An 18,825-nucleotide genomic window follows, 5' to 3' on the forward strand; every position below is an offset into this window, starting at 1 on the left:
ACTTAGAAGTGGGGAAACACTTCTATCCAATTGCGCGCTCAAAAGGTTGTTGAGACTCAGCACCAATGTCACAGGTCCTCTCTTTCCATGTTCTTCTATCTGCAGAGACCCACAGGCCTTCTTCTTCTTCCTCCAAGTCACTCAAGTTGGAGCAGAGAACAAAGACATCCATTTCTACTCCCAGAAAAGGTAAGTACCCTTTCCTTTCCACGGTTGTTGAGCTTAGTTGGCTTTCAAAATGCTTTCTTTACTGTTAGTTTCATATTGGGACTGTGAATTTCATTTACACGTGAATGAGAGGGTTGAAATTTTTGTTGCTGTCACTGAAAGTTTGTGACTTTATAGGTAATTTCAATCCCTCACGCAAAACCCAGAAGCTGAATACCGAGGTTTCTACCTACAGAGGTGGTGAGTGTGTGTTTGGGAATTTTCAATGTGAAATGAAAGTGCTTTTGGGTTTAATGTGAAATGAACTTGGAGTACGTTATCTGCATTGTTTTGCTGGCTTTGAATATTATGATGATAGAGTGGTTTATTGTTACTGTCACTGAAAGTATGTGATTTTATAGGTCAGTTCAATCCGGCACGCAAAACCCAGAAGCTGAATTTGGAGATCTCTCCTCACAGAGCTGGTAAGTGTGTGTTTGGATGTTTCTTTTATCTGCATTTTTCGATGGCTTTGAAAGAAACATGAGAAGAGGTGTTGTAAGGATAATTGGTATGAAGTATGGGGTGTGGGACTTCTTGTTGTTTTTTGAATTTTGATGGCTTAGTTTCGAATTGCTTTGGCTTGCTCAGTTTCTGCGGTGAGATTGATGAGAATAGAGATGGGAGGTGCTTTTGCTGATCTTCTCAATGAGAAAGGGAAGGGCTCTGGTGAAAATGAGATGGGATATGTTGAAAGAACTCTCGGGTTTCGCACACGGGATTTAGAGGATCGTGATCTTAGACTGGTTAGCTCTCCCTTCCTCTTATTTTTATTGCACTTTAAGTTTGTTAGGTACTGTAACAAGGTCTACCTGTAAATGGGGTTTGAATTATGCAGCATAAAAATGAATATGAATTTATCTTAGTTTCTTGAAGCTAAAATAGCACTCATGTCTTGCTTGAAGATCTAATTATATTTCACTTTCATTTCCACTCCATAGGTCACTGAAATTGTTGGAGGCACCATACGTTGGAAGCGATATCTTGATCATTTGATCAGTTCGATATGTCGTGATGCAAACACATTTAGCAGGATGGAACCACTTCTTTTACAGGTGTTTACCCTCAAATTTTTATTACATACTAATTTTCACAGCAATTTAGTGATGGATGTGAGCAACTATTATGCATGTGAGCAATATGGAAATCACAACAATGTGGTCCAATTTTTTATATAATTATTTGTAATCTTAGCAATTGTTGCATTGTGTGGAGGAGAAGGATACGGTGGATGCCTTTCATTTATTAATCTATTGTATCAGTGCTGAGCACTGCTAACAGTGGAAATGCAATTAATTGCAGTTACTTTCAAGTCATAGTTGGAGGCTCTGTCCAAGTAGCTAATTTTGGTTCTCTCTACCTGTGTATCTAGATTCTCCGAATTGGTTTCTACGAGATTGTCAAGCTTAATATGCCACCGTATGCTGTTGTGGATGAGGTGACCTTCTATTTGTTCCTCTTTTAATTTTCTTGATTTTGCCTCTTATCTATTTTTAGAGCCGGAGAGTTTACAAAGTCCTCGTGTAATTTTATCTGAATATTCTGATTTTAAAGAAATTCAAGGAAGTCTGATTCTGTAGTACCATACATGGGGTTCAGAAAGCTTACTTATTCTAAATTTCTGTCAAGTTGGCCAATGTTGGCTCTAGTACTATGTCCCTTCCCCCATTTTATTGACAATGTCCATAACTTTTCTCCAATGTATGTTATTGAGTGATTTTTCTAAATGTCATGTTCCTTATAACAACTGCAGAATGTGAGGCTTGCGAAGATTGCCCTTAGACATGGTGCTGGCAACATGGTCAATGGGATTCTCCGGAAGCTTGTTCTACTTAAGGTTTGCCATTTTAAAATTGATATGCTATAATCATGTGATTACTTTAAGATATTATTTAACTTCTTTGAATTTGGTTTGCAGGAAAGTAACTCTCTTCCTCTACCCAAAGTAGAGGGTGATGATCGCACACAAGCACGTGCTCTTGCCACTCTGTACTCTCATCCTGTAGTAAGAATATAGTCATGCTTGTGTGTTCACATGTCTTTTGGATAGAAGGATAATCTGGGACTGTCATAGACCTAAACAATTGAACGTAAACAGCTATTCATTTGAGGAACTATTGTCTATCATATATGCTGTACCATAGAAATCCTCTCAGAATTAATACTGCAATATATTTGCAGCATTCCTTTAAAGCTTATTCCTGTAAAGTTGCTAAACCTTGCATAGCTGGCTTGGTAATCTGTTTTCACCTCCCCTCATTTTAATTGATTTTATAGTGGATGATAAGGCGATGGACAAAGCATCTGGGACAAGAAGAAGCAATTAGATTGATGGCATGGAATAATAGTGATCCTAGTTTCAGCTTAAGGTTTTTATTTTCTTCCTTCTTCTTTTTCCCCCCTTTTCTTTTCTTTATCTTCTTTTCTGTTCTTTTTTTCTCTGTACTGGCCCTTTAGACATGATTTTGTCTTGATTGCCTTTGCTGGTGCTGATTTCAGGGCAAACAGTGGGAAAGGTATTTCAAGAGCTGACCTTGTGACAAAGCTTAATTTATTGGAGGTGCGTGATTATCCTTTTCAGTTTGTAATCCTGTAATTTGAAATGAACAGTTGTTGTAAGTTTGTAACATTACTTTCACCTCTTATAATATGCTTTAATTGGACTTAACCTACATGCATGATTGTGCGGGATACATGATTTTGCCGGCATAACTATTGCCAGAGATACTTGGTCTTGGATTATTAATATTATTTTCTTGAACCTCAGGTCCCACATGAGCTCTCTTTGCATTTGAATGATTTTGTCCGTATGAAAAAAGGGTTGCAGGTATGAGTTTACTATGTAATTCCTCTCTGTACATCAAGTTTTGTGTCTATGGAGTACCAATGCACCATCCTCTTCTTGCTGCTGACATTACTGACATGGTCTATTTTCAGCTGCTAGTTTAGGAGAATAAATTAAAGTGAAAATTAGTTACTTTTAATTTTATTTTAAAGTTTCTCTATCAGTATTTCTATACTTTTTGTAGAAGCTGCTAAAGGTTTTAATTACTAACTACCTAAATTTTGTTGATTCAGATTGTAATTCAAGCTGGTTTGCTAAAAGAAGGTTTATGTTCTGTACAGGACGAGAGTGCAGGTCAATTATCTCGTAATTATAATTCAAGCAAAAGTTTAGTAATTGCTAGTATATTTGAATAAGTTTTTAGGTTCAGTTACTTGCTGGCTTTTTCATGATTATTTTTGCTTGCCAGACACGTCTTGCGTGTTAGATAATTCTTTCAATAATGTCATTTGTCCATGTATTCATGTATACAGAGGGAAATTTATACTGAGTTCTATTTTGCTCGGAGTATATTCTAGTTTTTAAGTTATTATTGGTTGACTTTTTATATGGCTATCTTATTAAACTGTATAATGCATTCTCATTGCAGGTCTGGTAGTTTCTGTTGTAGATCCGCAACAGGGTGAAAGCATTATTGATTGTTGTGCTGCTCCTGGAGGAAAGACTCTTTACATGGCGTCCCTTTTGAGTGGCCAAGGTAATTCATTATCTAAATTATTAGTTTTCTATATTAACCTACTGTGGAAGAATTTTGGAATTCTTATTCTTGTATCATGAATTGGATCTTACTTTCTAATCTTATTTTACTATCATTGGGTTTCAGGTATGGTATACGCAATTGACATAAATGAAGGGCGGTTGAGAATCCTCAAAGAAACGGCTAAGTTGCACCAAGTAGATGGTGTCGTCACCACTATCCATGCTGATATGCGTAGTTATGCTGTAAGTTATCACCTCTATACAACATTTGATCTTTGGGACATCAAATTTCTTATGGTCCTTATCTTTTCTCCAGGACAATAATACTATGAAGTGTGACAAAGTTCTGTTGGATGCTCCATGTTCTGGACTGGGTGTTCTCTCCAAGGTGATTGAATAAGAATTAAAAGTTAATTTAGGCTGTGCACCAACTTTTATTTAGTTATTTGATGCTATATCTCTTATTGACTTTTTGAAGAGGGCAGACTTGCGTTGGAACAGGAGATTAGAGGATATGGAGGAGCTTAAGAATTTGCAGGATGAGCTCCTTGATGCAGCTTCTCAGTAATAACAAAACTCTCTCTCTCTCTCTCTCTTCAGTAAGAGTAGTTTTAATGAACTGTAGACACGGTCCCCTTTTTTGGTTTTTGACAATTACAAGTTTTCTATAGGACACGATCACATATATATCATTTGGTCAAATGCATTTACCTTTTTAGTTTTTCCTCATTATTTTGATGTTCAATTACAGATTGGTCAAGCCTGGTGGAGTTTTAGTATACAGTACTTGCTCCATAGATCCGGAAGAGAATGAAGAGAGAATTGCTGCATTTCTTCTCAGGCATCCAGTAAGGGCTATCACTTGATTTTTCTTATAGTGCTTTCCATGTTGAACTTATAAAAGTAGATGGTTACATGTTACCAAGTACCAAAAGTACATTTTCTGCTAAATGCATATTCAGAATTTTAAATATGCATTATTGTGCATCTTTCTTATCACTACTATTCCTTGGGTTTCAGTATTTTTGCATAGATCCCGCTGACAAATATGTTCCATCTGAATTCATAACGGAGCATGGTTTCTATTCCTCCAACCCTGTGAAACATTCCCTGGATGGGGCCTTTGCTGCTCGTTTAAGTCGAGCTTTGTAAATATGTAGGTAAAATAAGGCTTTCCATTTTTATTTGGTTAGTGAATTCCACTACAATGAACATATATTAACCGGTGATCAGATTACAGTTTTACATGTCGTATGTGAAACTTCTTATGAACAAGTTATCCTGAGAACATAACCCGAGTTCTTTGTTTTCTTGAACAGGAGTTGAGTTCTGGATATAAGTTCGAACAAGTTTTGCAATTTTTATTGGTGAGTGTGACCGAGAGAATAAATACTGTCTCCCAGGAAAAGAACTGAATTGACAGCTAGTTGAGATCAGCTCTGTTCACATTTTTTGTTTGATTGAAAGCCATATTCACTTCAAAAGTGGTCCTTTAACAGGCACCACAAGGATAAGTTGCGCGTGGAAGACAACCATTTCGACATCTTGTAGAGGTTCCTGCGCTGATGACCCAACTCACTTGTGCTAAATAGCAATTGGTACAGTGAAAATGCTATACACCGACATTGAAGAGGGATCACTAGGCATCAAGATTGACATAGCTGTCTTCACTGACTCTTGGTTGGATTCTCCAATTTTGCCTGTGCAGGAAGCACAGTGGAAACTATGGATGAGTCGATACAGCAAATGATTGCAAGGATGGTTCATATGTAAGTTTGCAACAGAATAAAAGGAAAAGAAGAGAGAATAAGCTGATTTGTTTAGCTAGTATATGCTTGTAACCAAAACCATCGCATATTGTATCCATGTTCTCGACTAATTAAATAATCAAGTATGGTTTTATGCGACTGTTTTTACATGAAGAGGAAGTAGTAACCCTAAACCAATGAACCTTATATAAGGTCTTAGCAATTACACCGTATTTGTGAGTACATAGTTTTTCAACAAAAATCTCACTTTCTATTTTCTAATTTGTACACATTTTACATAAGGATCGATTAATTGTATGTGAGTATGTGACCATTACAATTTTTTTTTTTTCTTAAAAGAAAAAATATGCTTCTCTTGTGGGGGCCAGCCCAACTAGAGTAAAACGACGTCGTTTAGGTAAATGTGAGTGTTCATCTTCTACCTTTTGCCGAAAACACAAAAGCTAAGTTCTTTCTTAAACCCCAAGACGAGAGCTCAGACAATGCTCTTCGCACCATGAACACTCACCGCCCGGTGAGGGCGCTCTCACGTGCCCTGTCACGTGCGTTATCCCAGTCTACCTCCTCTTCCTCCTTCCCTCTGAAAAACGTGACCAAATCGAACTTCGAGCCGGTTCTCGCCGAGCTCCGCCGCCACGTCGCCGCCGCCGACTTCGTGGCCGTCGACCTCGAAATGAGCGGAGTCACCAGCGCGCCGTGGCGGGACTCCTTGGAGTTCGACCGCTCTGACGTCAGCTACCTCAAGGTCAAGGACTCGGCGGAGAAGTTCGCCGTGCTTCAGTTCGGCGTTTGCCCCTTTCGCTGGGACTCCTCCAAGAAATCCTTCATTGCTCATCCGTCAGTCTCTCTCTCTCTCTCTCTCAATTTAGGGATCATTTGCAGAAAGATAAGAAATTTAGGGATCATTTGCTTCCATCATTCTTTAGTTATCATGATCAATTTCTTAGGGTTTTGTAATTTCAGAAACTGGTAGTTATGGAATTGGGGGGAAAGCTCTTGTTGTAGTAGCAATGCCATTTTTGTTTGCTCTGTTTTGGTTGCATAGAAAATTGAGTTACAAAGATGAGAAATTTAGGGGTTAAAAGCAGCTGCTAAGTCGGAAATCACTTAAGTTTATTATCATTTTTTAGTCGTTGGTAATATCGGAAATGGGGCAGTATGGTTATGGAATTAGAGGGAAAGCTCTTGTGTTGCGATGCAGGGGTTCGTTCACGTTCTTGTAATGAGAAGGATACTCTTGTTTGGATGGAAAATTGAGGACAAAGATGAGGAGTTTAGGGATTAATGCAGCTGGAAGTGAGGAATCAGTTTAGTCATTATGGAGTTATTATCCCTTTGTAATATCAGAAATAGGTAGGTAATGGCAGGGAATTGGAGGCAAAGCTCTAGTTTTGCAATGTTGGGGTTCGTTGACATTTACGTTTGTTCTGTTTGGTTGCTTAGAACATTGAGGACAAAGGAAAGAAATTTAGGGGTTATTTGCTTCTGTCACACTTTAGTCATCATCATTTCTTGGCCCTTTGTGATATCAGAAATTGGTAGTTCATGGTTATGGAATTGGAGGGAAAGTTCTTCTTTGCAATGCAGGGGTTCGTTCATACTCAATATAGGTCTCCTCATTATTTCCTGAGAATTTTTATCATGTTTGTATCCTGAGAAATTTCTGAGAGGGAAAGAGAACTGAGGGGAAAGAGAATTTGATTAATTTGGAGTGTTCTTTGTACTGGTCATGGTGTTTGGAGTGAAAAGCTCAATTTTTGAAATTTTCAGAAAAAAAAACTGCAAATTAACGATTTCCCTTTTTCTTTTCTTTTTTTGGTTAAAGTTTAGTTTCCTACTTATCCCCATCATTGTATCTTTAAGAGTAATTCATGAGAGCATTTACATTTGGAGGTTAGGTGAGATTTGCTCTAGTTTGAAGAAACGCAAGAGGACATGACAACCAATAATAACATTTAGCTTTCCCTGTTTTGTAGAATTTTCCTGCATAGAGAAGGTGTTTGTTTAAATGTTTTATATAGTTTTATTACCTGCTAATATGTGTACTTTGGCAGGCACAATTTCTATGTTTTTCCACGTCAAGAGCTTCCCGTCGAAAGCCCCACTTATGAGTTTCTCTGCCAGACTACATCAATTGACTTCTTAGCTAAATACCAGTTCGATTTCAATATGGGTATACATGAAGGTACTACAGTTTTGGTGTGTATTTTGTTTCAACTTTATGAGTAATGGTACAGTTATGTAATGGATGAGCATATTTATTTATCAAGTCTTCTTATGGTACTTTTGGTTTCTGAAATTGAGCTGTTGGGCATGCTCAGGGATATCTTATTTATCTAGAGGGCAGGAAAATGAAGCACTGAGATGTTTTCATTTGGCATATGAGGATGGATCTAAGTTGAAAGAAGTAAGGGATGCCCCTTTGGTTAAGATGGCTGACACTCTCTTCACTGAACGGATGAAGAATACATTTACCGAGTGGCGTGATGGGTTGTTGAGAAATAAAAATGGAGGGTTCCAATTTCAGGGAATCTCAAATGACCGCCAGCAACATTTAGAAACCATTTTTTTCAAGATGCGTCCTGCTCTTAGTCTAAATGGATTTACATCTCATCAACTTAAATTGATTCAACTGGTAAATGCTTTTACATTCTAATTCTTTTACTATAAGATTGTTACTTTTGATAAGTATATCTTGGATATGCAGTCCAGAATATCATTCTTGGTGTAGTCTTTTGTTAATTTTCTTTTGTGAATTAAACTTTTTCAATTCACCTCTACCATACATTGTTCAAGGAAATATAATTTTAACTTGGTTTCAAATTTGTTGTTCTAGTACTTTATTTTATTTGTGTTTCCAGTTATTCCTAGATGATATATGGATCTAAAACTCCCACCATCGTGGCTCTAGCAAGCTGATTATAAAAGTGAACTCATGCAGGTCATTAGAAGGCATTTCCAAGATCTTTCTTATGTTCAGGTAAATGGGGAAAATTCATGTCAACAGCGACTAGTTGTGCATACAGATTCGAAGGATGACAGGGAGTCACTTATGGTAAGTAATTTATTTCCCCTCGGTGGATGTGCTCTTGACTTGGTACCTGTTGATGTGAAATTTTCAAATGTGCTTCAATTGTGATGGATACTTAGTATGTTTTGTCAAATAGTTTTCAGTCATTAGAACTTTGCTTTTTCCTTGATTTTTCTCCTTCCTTATAAAGGTCTTGGTGGTTAAATGTTTGGGCCTTTTATACAGTATGTTTGGAGTGATAAATGGAGATAAAAGAACAGAGAGGAGAAACTTGGAAGCTTCTGTTGTGGGAATCATTACATCTGGAGGGAAACAGTGGAAAGGAGATATGTCGAAACTGGAGCTTCACTTTCTATTAGGATACTCTTTATTTGGCTCTCTCCAAAATGGGGAACTTTGGACAGAAATGTGATGTGTGTGACCTTTAAATGTTCCACAGATGCCTTGTATTAAAGTTTTCTCTCAGTTTCTAACTTACCCATCCAAAGAAACATAAGAGATATTAAAAACATGAGAACAAGTGCAATAGGGAGAATAGAAATAGAATTAACGCAATTATGTATTTCTTGTCATGTGATGTTATCTGTACACCTTACATAGAATTGAAGTTTTCTCTTTGCTAAACTTTTGCAGAAGGATGTGAAGGATGAGCATCTTAGACAAGCAGAGACCAAGGTTCAAGCTGCTGTGGGGTTTCGTCATGTTATTGACCTTCTTTCCTCAGAAAAAAAGCTGATTGTTGGTCACAATTGCTTTCTGGGTACAAATATCAGTTTTAGTTTCATAAACAGGTTAGTTATGTTATATAATTGCTAAGATGCCTTTTTTTCTGTCATACAGATATTGCACATATATACAGCAAATTTGTAGGTCCTCTTCCTTCAACTGCTGAAGAATTTGTATCTTCTGTTAACAAGTGTTTTCCGCACATCCTTGACACCAAAGTACTCTTGAATGCTAATATTGGGCTTCAACAACGGATGAAGAAATCCCAAACATCACTCTCGTCAGCATTTGCATCATTATGTCCACAAATTTCACTGGGGGCGAAAAGCACTGATCTGGCATTCCAATTGTGTGTCAAAGTTGAGGTTCAGGTTGATGATTTGAGGTTTGCTTCTCCTGTTCTCTGCCAATAGCTATGACCATGTTACTAGTCTTACTTTTTCAATGCCAATAGCTATGACCATGTTACTAGTCTTACTGTTTTTAATGCCCACGTGGAAAGAAAAAAAGATAAATAGTGAAAATACTGTATTTACATAATAGCTCCAATGACTTTTATTGCCACATTTATAAAAAGAATATAAAGACAGATAAATAGTGAAAACAGATATTAATAATATAACTTTCTGATGTGAATTTTATGATCATGTTTCAAAGGCGTAGGGTTTGAAATTATAACTGTTGAGGTATGACAGGGAGCAACTATGCATGACATACATGAGATGTGACCAGCTCTTAAAAATTTGTCTGCTTGTTTTTATTGACTGGCTTATGGGATGCATGATTGGGTGCATCTTATATAGGAAACTCTCATAGTTTCCAAAGTACAATAATTACCAAATCAACAGTTAGTATAATGATTGAAGAACAAGAAAAGCAGAGGAGACACCTTAGCAATAACTCTTTCCTATCAAATTGATCTGTTTGCAGGTCCTCCAACTGGAATTCTGGAGCCAAACATGAAGCTGGATATGATGCTTTTATGACAGGATGTGTCTTTGCTCAGGCCTGCAGTCATCTAGGTATTGATTTTGAAGCATGTTTGCCCTCTGAAAAGTTGGCCCACAATGAAAAGCTCCAGAAGCACATCAACCTTCTATTCCTTAGTTGGAGTAAAGGAGATGTTATTGATTTAACAACTGGAAATAAGAATGTGATGTCTGTGGGATCTAAGAACAACAAAAAACGTTACTTGCAGATTTCATATGAGAAAATTGCTTTAATATGGGGATTTTCAACCAAGCTCAAGGCACGAGAGATAAGAGAATGCATCTCCAAAGTCTTTGGCCTGACCTCAGTTGTATCTATCTATCACTTGGATGAAACTGCAGTGTTTGTTCAGTTTAACAAGGAGAAATTGGTCTCTGAGTTTCTCAGTTTGAAGGACACTTTAGAGAGAAAAGATGGTCCTGTCTCGGTTTTGCATCCCCTTGCAGGACTTTTGGAAGGTGGAAATACCCGAGCTGCTGATTATGAAACTTACAAAGAAATTTGTAGCTCACCCAACGCAAAAGTCTTGTTTGCAGATCAGGCAGAGGCATTTGGTATCCAATGGAAAACCAAGTTGGTCGAAGCTAAGGCATTGTGCCTAGAATGTGAGAGTTCAGGTGAAAAAAAAGCTTTGAATCCTGCTTCAAAATCCAATGAAAAATCCGAAAGAAAGAACATGGAAAATGTGCAGAGTGATTCATCTACTGCATGTGTCTCAAACTATAAGATTATAGATTCTTTGATTGCTTCTAGAGGCGATAAGGTCAGAACTAATTTGTGACTGGTTCTAGGTTTTGCTGAATCAGTTGCTGAAGTTAATTTATACAGATTCTATTTACTGAGAATTATATATACTTTAATTAGGAATGTGGCATCAAGAACAGAAGAAATCACTGTACTAAAATGGCATTTTTTTTTCGAGAGCCAAGTAATCATAACATGTCTTACTGATTTTCATTTAAGTTGGCTTTAGCCTTTGGCAAGTCAGCAGTGTTCACCTTTATCAATTGGATCAAATTATTTAGTGTATCAGAGTTACCCTTTCATTTTTCTTGTGCATTTTCTCACTCTATCCACGAATGGACGTTAATGGATTTGTGACATTGATTGAACTTGCCGTGGTAGAAGTTGATTGAGAATATGAGACTGATGAAGGCTACTCTAGTAGGTTGCCCCTACCCACTCTAAAAGTTCGCAATCGTCAACTCGATGCCCAGAGAGGCCAGGATTGTTCCATTTTTAGCTAGAAGAATCGATGCCCAGAAAGGCCAGATTGTCCATTTTTAGCTACAAGAATAAGACAGAGATCTTATCGAAGAAGAAGATATAGAAATGATAAACAGCATCAATTAATGTTTGCAACTTTGCATGTATCAACTATTATTATTTCAATTTAACAAATCATTTATAGAGAACTCGTGAATCAGTAGGTTGATGATTGATTGATAATACAATCATAATGTGAGTAAGAGCATAAAGAAAGTCAAACTCAAGACCTCATTTGTAAAAGCGAGACTTATGTTACTGGACAAAGTGTCATGTCGTTTTCTATCATACAAAATTATCATTTAATCAAGATAGTAATTACTAACCACCGTTCATGTCAACATTAAACGGTCATGATCTCCTCCAAAATCATGAAAATAGCGCCTCCGGACCGGCTTTGCAAAAGGCGAGATTTATGTTACTGAACCAAGTGTCGTGTCGCTTTCTGCCATGCAAAACTGATTACCTGGTCAAGATAATAATTAATAACCACCCTTCGTTATCTGACATTAAACGTTCATGATCTTCTCCAAAATCATGAAAATAGTACCTCCCTATTCCCACCTATCATGCATAATAGGTGTGGTCAGACTCTTTTCTTGAACGTTCGATCCTCCACCTTCAGTGCCTGGATAACCGGTCAACATCCTCCTCCCTCTTTCAGTTACACAAAATTTATACGCTTCTCATATAAACAACTCCAAATAATGCGTCACAGACAGTGAAAGGTTTTGAAAAATTACCAGTTTTACCTCACTAGCCGGTCACGGTCCAATAGTGACCAACTGCAGCCGGTGGACAAGTCCCTGTAAGATGTGTTCTATCTACTACCAGCAAACTGTTCCATACGAAGTAGAGTTTGTAGCTGATACGTATCTCTCACTCCAGCCTCTAGTATATTAGTATAGAGTACTCTTGTGTATAAGGTATAAGATGAGGGAGCTCTTTGGTTATAATTCTGAGGTTTCTTCTTTCTCTTGGTTTTATGGAGAGGAGCAAAAACCATCATTTTTTTTGTTTTTTTACCTACGCAGATCGATGTTCTATATGTCTATATGAAGACCATGGCTTTTAGCTCCAAATTTGAAGAACTAAGGGTATGTGGGGTCTTTGATCTCTCCATTTTCCTTCTTATTTTTAAGTCTGTCATGACCTATTTACCGAGTTGATCTTTATGTTTCTGAATCTGATTTTTGTTACAAAACTTACAAGCAAACCATTCATTTAATGAAAGGAATTAAACATGTTATATGATCTATGAGATTTTGTGCTTTATGCTTCATTCTAAAGAGGATTCATGGTTTTCACTGCAGGGGAGATTAGTAATCTATCATTGATGTGTACAGATAGTTTATGAGGGAGATCGAGATTATGTTGACAGAAGAGAGTGAGCACAACCCGGCATTGGTGAAAGAGAGCTTTGTCACTGTTGGGAGTGTGCCACTCTTCTTCTGTCAGCATCATCATCTACACTTGATTCCCTCTTTAATCATCTCGATCACCAGCACGATATGATCGATCTTCATCCAACACATAATGTGAAGTCTTCTCAAGCTCTTACGTTATTCTTATTTATGCTCTATATATGTATGTCTTTATATACAATGACTCAAGTTATATTACCTCAATTCTCTATCTGTTACCAAAGAATTACATTATATTATGGATGGATGGAATTTCGAACGCCTGTGGTACTATGTGGATGTTTGTTCAAGTGATAGACATGTTAATGTGCAAATGACATGCATGTTTGTACACACCTGTATGCATGTCATATGATCTATGAGCTTTTGTGCTCTGTGTCTCGTTCTAAAGAGATTCATGGTTTCCAGTGCGGGGAGGATATGAATATATGATTGATCCGTGGATGGTTTATGAGGAATTATGTTGACAGAAGAGAGGGAGCACAACCCGGCATTGGCGGAAGAGAGCTTTGTCACTGTTGGGAGTGTGCCCTTTCTTCTTCTGTCATCATCACTTAACAGTAACTCCCATCACTAATCATGTCTGCAGCACCATCTGATCTTCATCAGACCAAATGTTAAATCTTCTCATGATCTCATGATCTCATCCAATATAGCTCCATAAAATAGTTGCCAAGGAAATAGAAAGGTAAAGTTATCTTCCTTGTGGAACTGTCATTGCTATTCTTTCTTATGAGTTTGGTGTAAACCTCTGATTTATAGACAAAATAATCGTGTTTTTCGGCAGTATGAAAAAGAGACCTGGCAAAAGACTAAGAGGATGCCAATTATCAGAGTTGTGATGCATTCGAAGAAAAATAAATCAAAGAGGCAGCGGCTGTGGAAAATTGAAGCAAGTATACGTCAACTGTGGAGAACTGTACAGAGGAAATTTATCCTTTCAAGATTATTGAGATTATCAGAGTTGTGATGCATTCGAGGAAGGAAAATAAATCAAAGAGGCAGCAGCTGTGGAAAATTGAAGCAAGTATGTGTCAACTGTAGAGAATTACTGTACAGAGGAAGTTTGACTTTTCAAGATTATTGAGCAGAAGTTGATGATCTGGTATCCACACTGTCATCAAGTAGAAAGTTACAGCTTACCAGGAAAATGTCCTTTCTCATGTATGTGTCTTGAAAAAAGAGCCCACGCAGGGTTTGGTTTTGGTATTTTTGTTGCAGACAATTTAAGCGTATAAGAATTCTGTGATTGTCAAAAAAACAAAAAATAAGAAATAAGAATTCTGCCAATTTTGAAAATATATATTGCTCATAAAAACTCACCCAAATTTTTACTTCTGTGTTTGGTTAGCTTACCAGTACATCTACTTTTTCTAGTAGTCAAGAGCTTTACCCTGTATGACGAACCATACCCTTCTTGCAACAGTTTATCTATATGTCAGTCTATCACCAAGAAGATGCTAGACTACTAATAGTACCCTTACAAGGTCAATTAGTTGTCTCGAAACAGGGTAATTTTAGTTAAATAGGGTCTAAAAACATTGCGCGCCTTCAATATAAGTTTGGTGGTTTGGCCGCTGTACATGGAAGTGTATAGTTTGGCGGTTCGAGTGTGGCCATGTTTATGTTTGTATGCCTGCATATATAATGTAGTTCTTTGGTCTTAGTGAGTCAGTCTTTTACCTGGATAACGAGTCTGATTATAAAGGAGATCTACACTGGACGTAAACAGAAGCTAATAAACCTGGACTCCGTTGTCCTCTCTTATAGGACTTATTATTTCTCGTATATCTTGAGTCTGTGAAGTACCGTAGGTTAGTAGGCTAAGGTTGTTGCTTGTTGGATGCAAGGACTAAAATATCGAATCTCGAGGAAATATCAATAGTCCAAAAAATGAAAATTTCGATGGAAATATCGAGGAAATTTCGATCCAAGTAAATTTTTGAAAAAAATTATGGAAATTTAGAAAGTAACACGGAAATCATTAATGAATTTTCATGAAATGTTCACATGATCAGTTACCTATAATATTTCAAAACAAGTGTTTGATGAACTTAATTGTATTTAGAGTATAATAAGATATACTGACATGACAAAGATATGAAATTCTACGTGAGAATTCTCAAAAATGATTTAAATAAGAGATTAGGAGAGTTAATTATTAATTATAATAATATTTTACAATTAAATATATATGTTAAAAAAAAATCGGTCTTCAAATAAACAGAAAAAGAAGTAGAAAATGGTCCATTGAAATACATAGAAAAGTTTTTTTTTTAATAAAGCCAAATGTTTACTAGTTAGCAAATTAGATAATTAGAAGATTTATAAGCATGGAGGGAAAAGACACAAAGAACAATACATGACCCTATAAATTTTTAAAGTTTTCGTCTTTAGATGTTATCAGTTTAGTTGGATTGGATAAGAACAAGAGTTAGGTTTCATGAGCCACATATCGCGAGAGGTGGCGATAATCTCGGAATTTCAAGAAAATATCATGAAATTTCAAAAATTTCTCCCGATATTCTCTTGGTAAGTCAAAGATATATCGAAACCCTAAAAAAAAAAAGAAATATCGCGGAAATTTCAAGGATTTTATCGATTTTTCAGTCCTTGGTTGGATGGGAAGTGCTAAGTCCTCAAAAGCTTGATTATGGAACAGAAAATATGTGGCACACTTTTTCTTTCTGATATTCATTGCTGAACATTGTGAGATCCAAAGACTCTTGTTTTTTGGGTAAAGTTTGTAACGAGACATTGGCTATTGGACTACTTCATTTTCTTCATGGTTTTGCATGTCAATATGTTTTCTCATTTGCTGCCACGAAAAATGCTAAATTACAATGCTAGCATCTATAGTTTGGGAAAATTATACAATGTGTTAACGTATGATATGCATACAATTGCCTTAAAAATGGTAAAATGAGTCCTCAAAATAGTAATATTAGTCTTCAAAGTAGTAACATGAGTCTTTAAAGTGGTAAATTTTCTTAGTTACCACATGAGTCCTCAAAATAGTAATATGAGTCCTCAAAGTGGTAACATGAGTTCTTAAAGTGGTAAATTTACTTAGTTTACCATATGAGTCCTGAAAATAGTAATATTAGTCCTCAAAGTGATAACATGAGTCCTTAAAGGGGTAAAAATAGTTGATGTATGAGAAATGTTAACATACCATATCTTTACCCCTATAGTTTGTATTGGTTTTCACTTTGATTCGTGTGGGTGTGCCTAGTTATTAATAGTTGCAAGTCTATTTCAATGCCTCAAAGCTTATCATAGTAGTTGCCTACTCAGAATGATTGAAGTAGTCATAAATGTGGTCTTGATATGGCTTTAATTGCAATTGTTAATTAACTAGATCAGATGGATACGATTGACAAGATTAAAAATTATGACTGATGGACAAAATGGCTTCTAACTACAGGAAACCCCAACGTAATATGTGAGGAAAATGTCAGTAATCTGTTACAAGCAGTCCTGAAGATGAATGGTTTCATGGTTAATTACTAGGCCTACTTTGTGAAGAAAGATGGGCTGTTCATTCCGTATTTATGTGATTCATTTTGGTATTGTGGAGTGTGGACTGTGATTTATCGTGCTCTACATAACAGGAGTAGCATTGAAAGAACTTGTGCCAAGGATGATGATGAGGATGAATGAAGATCTTGCTTTGGATTTCCGGAGGTGTTCTTGGTGGCCAGCCAATCAGCCGGCAGGTGTTTTATATCTTGGGTCAAGTTATATTACCAATGTTTCTGTAAGATTGTTCTGTATTGAATTTTATTAGGAGGGATATATAATATATGAACGACCTTTAGTCACTCTGAGTATGAAATTAGATGTGTTTTTTGACTCGCGACTGCTAAGCCCATTTCCAGATTCTTTTCAGTTCCGGTTTAGCTGCACATTGTGGCAACTGAATACGATCAATAGAACCTTATTCTTAGTACTTATCTCTCAGGCTTTGAGGTTAACCAACTAAGCTCGCATAAAATCAGTCCAGGATCTTCAATGCTGTTACAAAGAAAAGATTGATTTTAGTTGATTAAGCGTTATAATTGAAAATCGGAGTAATAGGATTGACCAAGCTGACCGTACTGAGACCTGCTTGGGCCTAGGACAACTATCAAGAAAAGAATTAGGCCTTGTGGGGAGGTATGGGAATCAGAATAACCACAGCAAGGTTAGGGTTAGGACTAGCTGCAGAAAATGATGATCACAAAAAACACTAGCAGTAACAGCAACCTTTCACAATTTATCAGAAGGAGATCTAGTACTTCAGCACCACCACCAGCAGATGTTCCGGAGAAGAAAAGCACAAAATCAGAATCGAAATTAACTAAGGAGATCTAGTACTTTAGTGTTGGGTTTGGTGCCTATCCCTCCTTGGTGGAGATATTGCATGGCATGGTATTAATTGTTTGTGCATTCAAGGTGACAAGTTATGCATGGAAAATTGGTGATGGTCAAGTGCATGCATTGGGTATAAATGCATAGTCAAGTGCATGCATAGCTAAATTCATGTTTTGACCTTTTTAGTCTTCCTAGGGATCGGAGTTAATGTGGGAGATGGGTGGTTGATTCATGTATGAACATTGATAAAGTGAGTCTAGAGACTTCCATCAATGGTATAAATAGATGAAGCTTGTGTGGAGGCAAGCAAGGAGAGGTAAAGAGCAACTCTAAGGGTCTTCATGTACAGTGGCGGAGCCAGAAATTGATCTCAACTGGGGCACTCAAAAGGCTTTTTTTTTTTTTTTTGTTTAATTGAAACTTTAACTTAAAATATATCAAAATTGTAATAAAAATAATGATTAGAATAAGCTTATGAAAAGATCAAAATTTTTTTTTTGTACTAAAAAAGATCGATTTTTTTTTTAAATTACATATTTTATTGATCAAACTTATAGTTTTTAGATTTTAGACAATTTTTCATAATAGAAATATAATCTATCTTTGAACTTTGAAACTATATGAAAGAATACTATTAATATTTTTTTGCTGAGGAAAAATAATAGTATTATTGTTAGAAAAAAAAATATTAGCACATTGCTGAGAAGAAATAATGGTATTAATGTTAAAAAAAAGAAAAGAAATAAAAATAGCACGATGCTGCTACCACAATTCGAACCAGGGACCAGCCTCACATACATATATGCCTCTACCACTACAACAAGGCTTCATTCAATGTTGTTATGAAACCAGATACATATATATACTAAAACCTTAGTGGGGCACGGGAGCCACTGTGCCCCAACGTGGCTCCGCCCTTGTTCATGTATAGAAGCAAAGTGAGTTGTGTTCAAGAGTGTGAATCTTGGGGTAGAGTGATCTTCTAGGTTGAGAGAGGATATACAAGGGGGTTATCCTATTGGATACAAGGGCTTGGGTTGGGCGTAAACTTGAACAATGTAATCTTGTACTTGTGTAATTCTCTCATTAGTGAAGGTGAAACTCTTCGAGGACGCCGTAGGCAATGATATATATTGGCCAAACCTCATTAAATCTTGTTGTCTTCTTGGCTTGGTTATTTCTTCTTTCCATCTCTATTTCTAGTACTTGTGTGGTGGAGGGATTAAATCCCCTAACATTTAGCACCATACAGAATTCTATACATTCAATGCAGACAATTTGTTGCACTCTTTGAGTAATCAGATATAAGAATTCTGCCAATATGCTGAGAAAAACTCATCCAAATCTTTACTTCTGCTCACCAATTTTTTTCATCTTATTAACAAGTATTGATAGAAGCTGGAAATTGGTTCCTCTTTTTATAAGAAACATTTGTACATGGTTTCCTAGGTCGTTATCCGCATATGAGGCTGACAGACTGCATTCAGAGATCGAGATTCTTAAGTTCTCTGA

General features: G+C 36.6%; 2 protein-coding genes and 1 long non-coding RNA gene across 12 annotated transcripts; all 3 read left to right on the top strand.

The window, feature by feature from the left end:
- On the top strand, window positions 1-5,655 carry LOC112165846 (probable ribosomal RNA small subunit methyltransferase B). 9 transcript variants are annotated; one of them, XR_005810935.1, is made up of 21 exons: window positions 1-189; window positions 346-408; window positions 570-632; window positions 799-953; window positions 1,149-1,262; window positions 1,580-1,645; window positions 1,961-2,044; window positions 2,126-2,212; window positions 2,485-2,576; window positions 2,707-2,767; window positions 2,975-3,034; window positions 3,286-3,346; window positions 3,642-3,749; window positions 3,876-3,994; window positions 4,068-4,139; window positions 4,230-4,315; window positions 4,503-4,599; window positions 4,772-4,911; window positions 5,071-5,118; window positions 5,251-5,349; window positions 5,460-5,655. XR_005810935.1 is itself a non-coding variant. In XM_040519756.1 (19 exons), the coding sequence occupies exons 1-18, from the start codon at window positions 66-68 to the stop codon at window positions 4,901-4,903; spliced, it is 1,644 nt and encodes a 547-aa protein (XP_040375690.1). In that variant the 5' UTR covers window positions 1-65; the 3' UTR covers window positions 4,904-4,911; window positions 5,071-5,655. The 9 variants fall into 9 exon arrangements, 3 of the variants coding, with proteins under 3 accessions (XP_040375690.1, XP_040375691.1, XP_024158305.1); XR_005810933.1 differs by having other exon boundaries at window positions 5,251-5,655; XR_005810934.1 differs by having other exon boundaries at window positions 4,772-4,905; window positions 5,251-5,655.
- Window positions 5,656-5,963: 308 nt separating this feature from the next.
- Window positions 5,964-11,226, top strand: LOC112167874 (poly(A)-specific ribonuclease PARN). 2 transcript variants are annotated; one of them, XM_024304963.2, is made up of 7 exons: window positions 5,964-6,357; window positions 7,575-7,705; window positions 7,842-8,155; window positions 8,462-8,575; window positions 9,185-9,311; window positions 9,392-9,662; window positions 10,208-11,226. In XM_024304963.2, exons 1-7 carry the CDS (start codon window positions 6,017-6,019, stop codon window positions 11,046-11,048), a joined length of 2,139 nt encoding a protein of 712 aa, XP_024160731.1. In that variant the 5' UTR covers window positions 5,964-6,016; the 3' UTR covers window positions 11,049-11,226. The 2 variants fall into 2 exon arrangements, with proteins under 2 accessions (XP_024160731.1, XP_024160732.1); XM_024304964.2 differs by lacking the exon at window positions 5,964-6,357 and having other exon boundaries at window positions 7,570-7,705; window positions 7,825-8,155.
- A 1,048-nt stretch (window positions 11,227-12,274) lies between these two features.
- LOC112167363 lies at window positions 12,275-14,223 on the top strand. Its single transcript, XR_002923743.2, has 3 exons — window positions 12,275-12,630; window positions 12,847-13,645; window positions 13,745-14,223. It is a non-coding gene; the product is annotated as an uncharacterized LOC112167363 (long non-coding RNA).
- Window positions 14,224-18,825: the final 4,602 nt, after the last annotated feature.

The sequence above is a fragment of the Rosa chinensis genome, chromosome 5 (genome assembly GCF_002994745.2).
Source record: "Rosa chinensis cultivar Old Blush chromosome 5, RchiOBHm-V2, whole genome shotgun sequence".
Lineage (NCBI taxonomy): Eukaryota > Viridiplantae > Streptophyta > Magnoliopsida > Rosales > Rosaceae > Rosa > Rosa chinensis.

What these genes read in the sequence shown, in the direction of transcription:
- LOC112165846 (XM_040519756.1), top strand. Translation starts at nt 66, where the DNA reads ATGTCACAGGTCCTCTCTTTCCATGTTCTTCTATCTGCAGAGACCCAC. An exon ending in AGGATCGTGATCTTAGACTG is followed by an intron (nt 954 to 1,148) that starts GTTAGCTCTCCC and finishes TCCACTCCATAG; the next exon opens with GTCACTGAAATTGTTGGAGG. An exon ending in CTCTGTACTCTCATCCTGTA is followed by an intron (nt 2,213 to 2,484) that starts GTAAGAATATAG and finishes TTGATTTTATAG; the next exon opens with TGGATGATAAGGCGATGGAC.
- LOC112167874 (XM_024304963.2), top strand. Translation starts at nt 6,017, where the DNA reads ATGAACACTCACCGCCCGGTGAGGGCGCTCTCACGTGCCCTGTCACGT. An exon ending in AAATCCTTCATTGCTCATCC is followed by an intron (nt 6,358 to 7,574) that starts GTCAGTCTCTCT and finishes GTACTTTGGCAG; the next exon opens with GCACAATTTCTATGTTTTTC. An exon ending in AACTTAAATTGATTCAACTG is followed by an intron (nt 8,156 to 8,461) that starts GTAAATGCTTTT and finishes GAACTCATGCAG; the next exon opens with GTCATTAGAAGGCATTTCCA.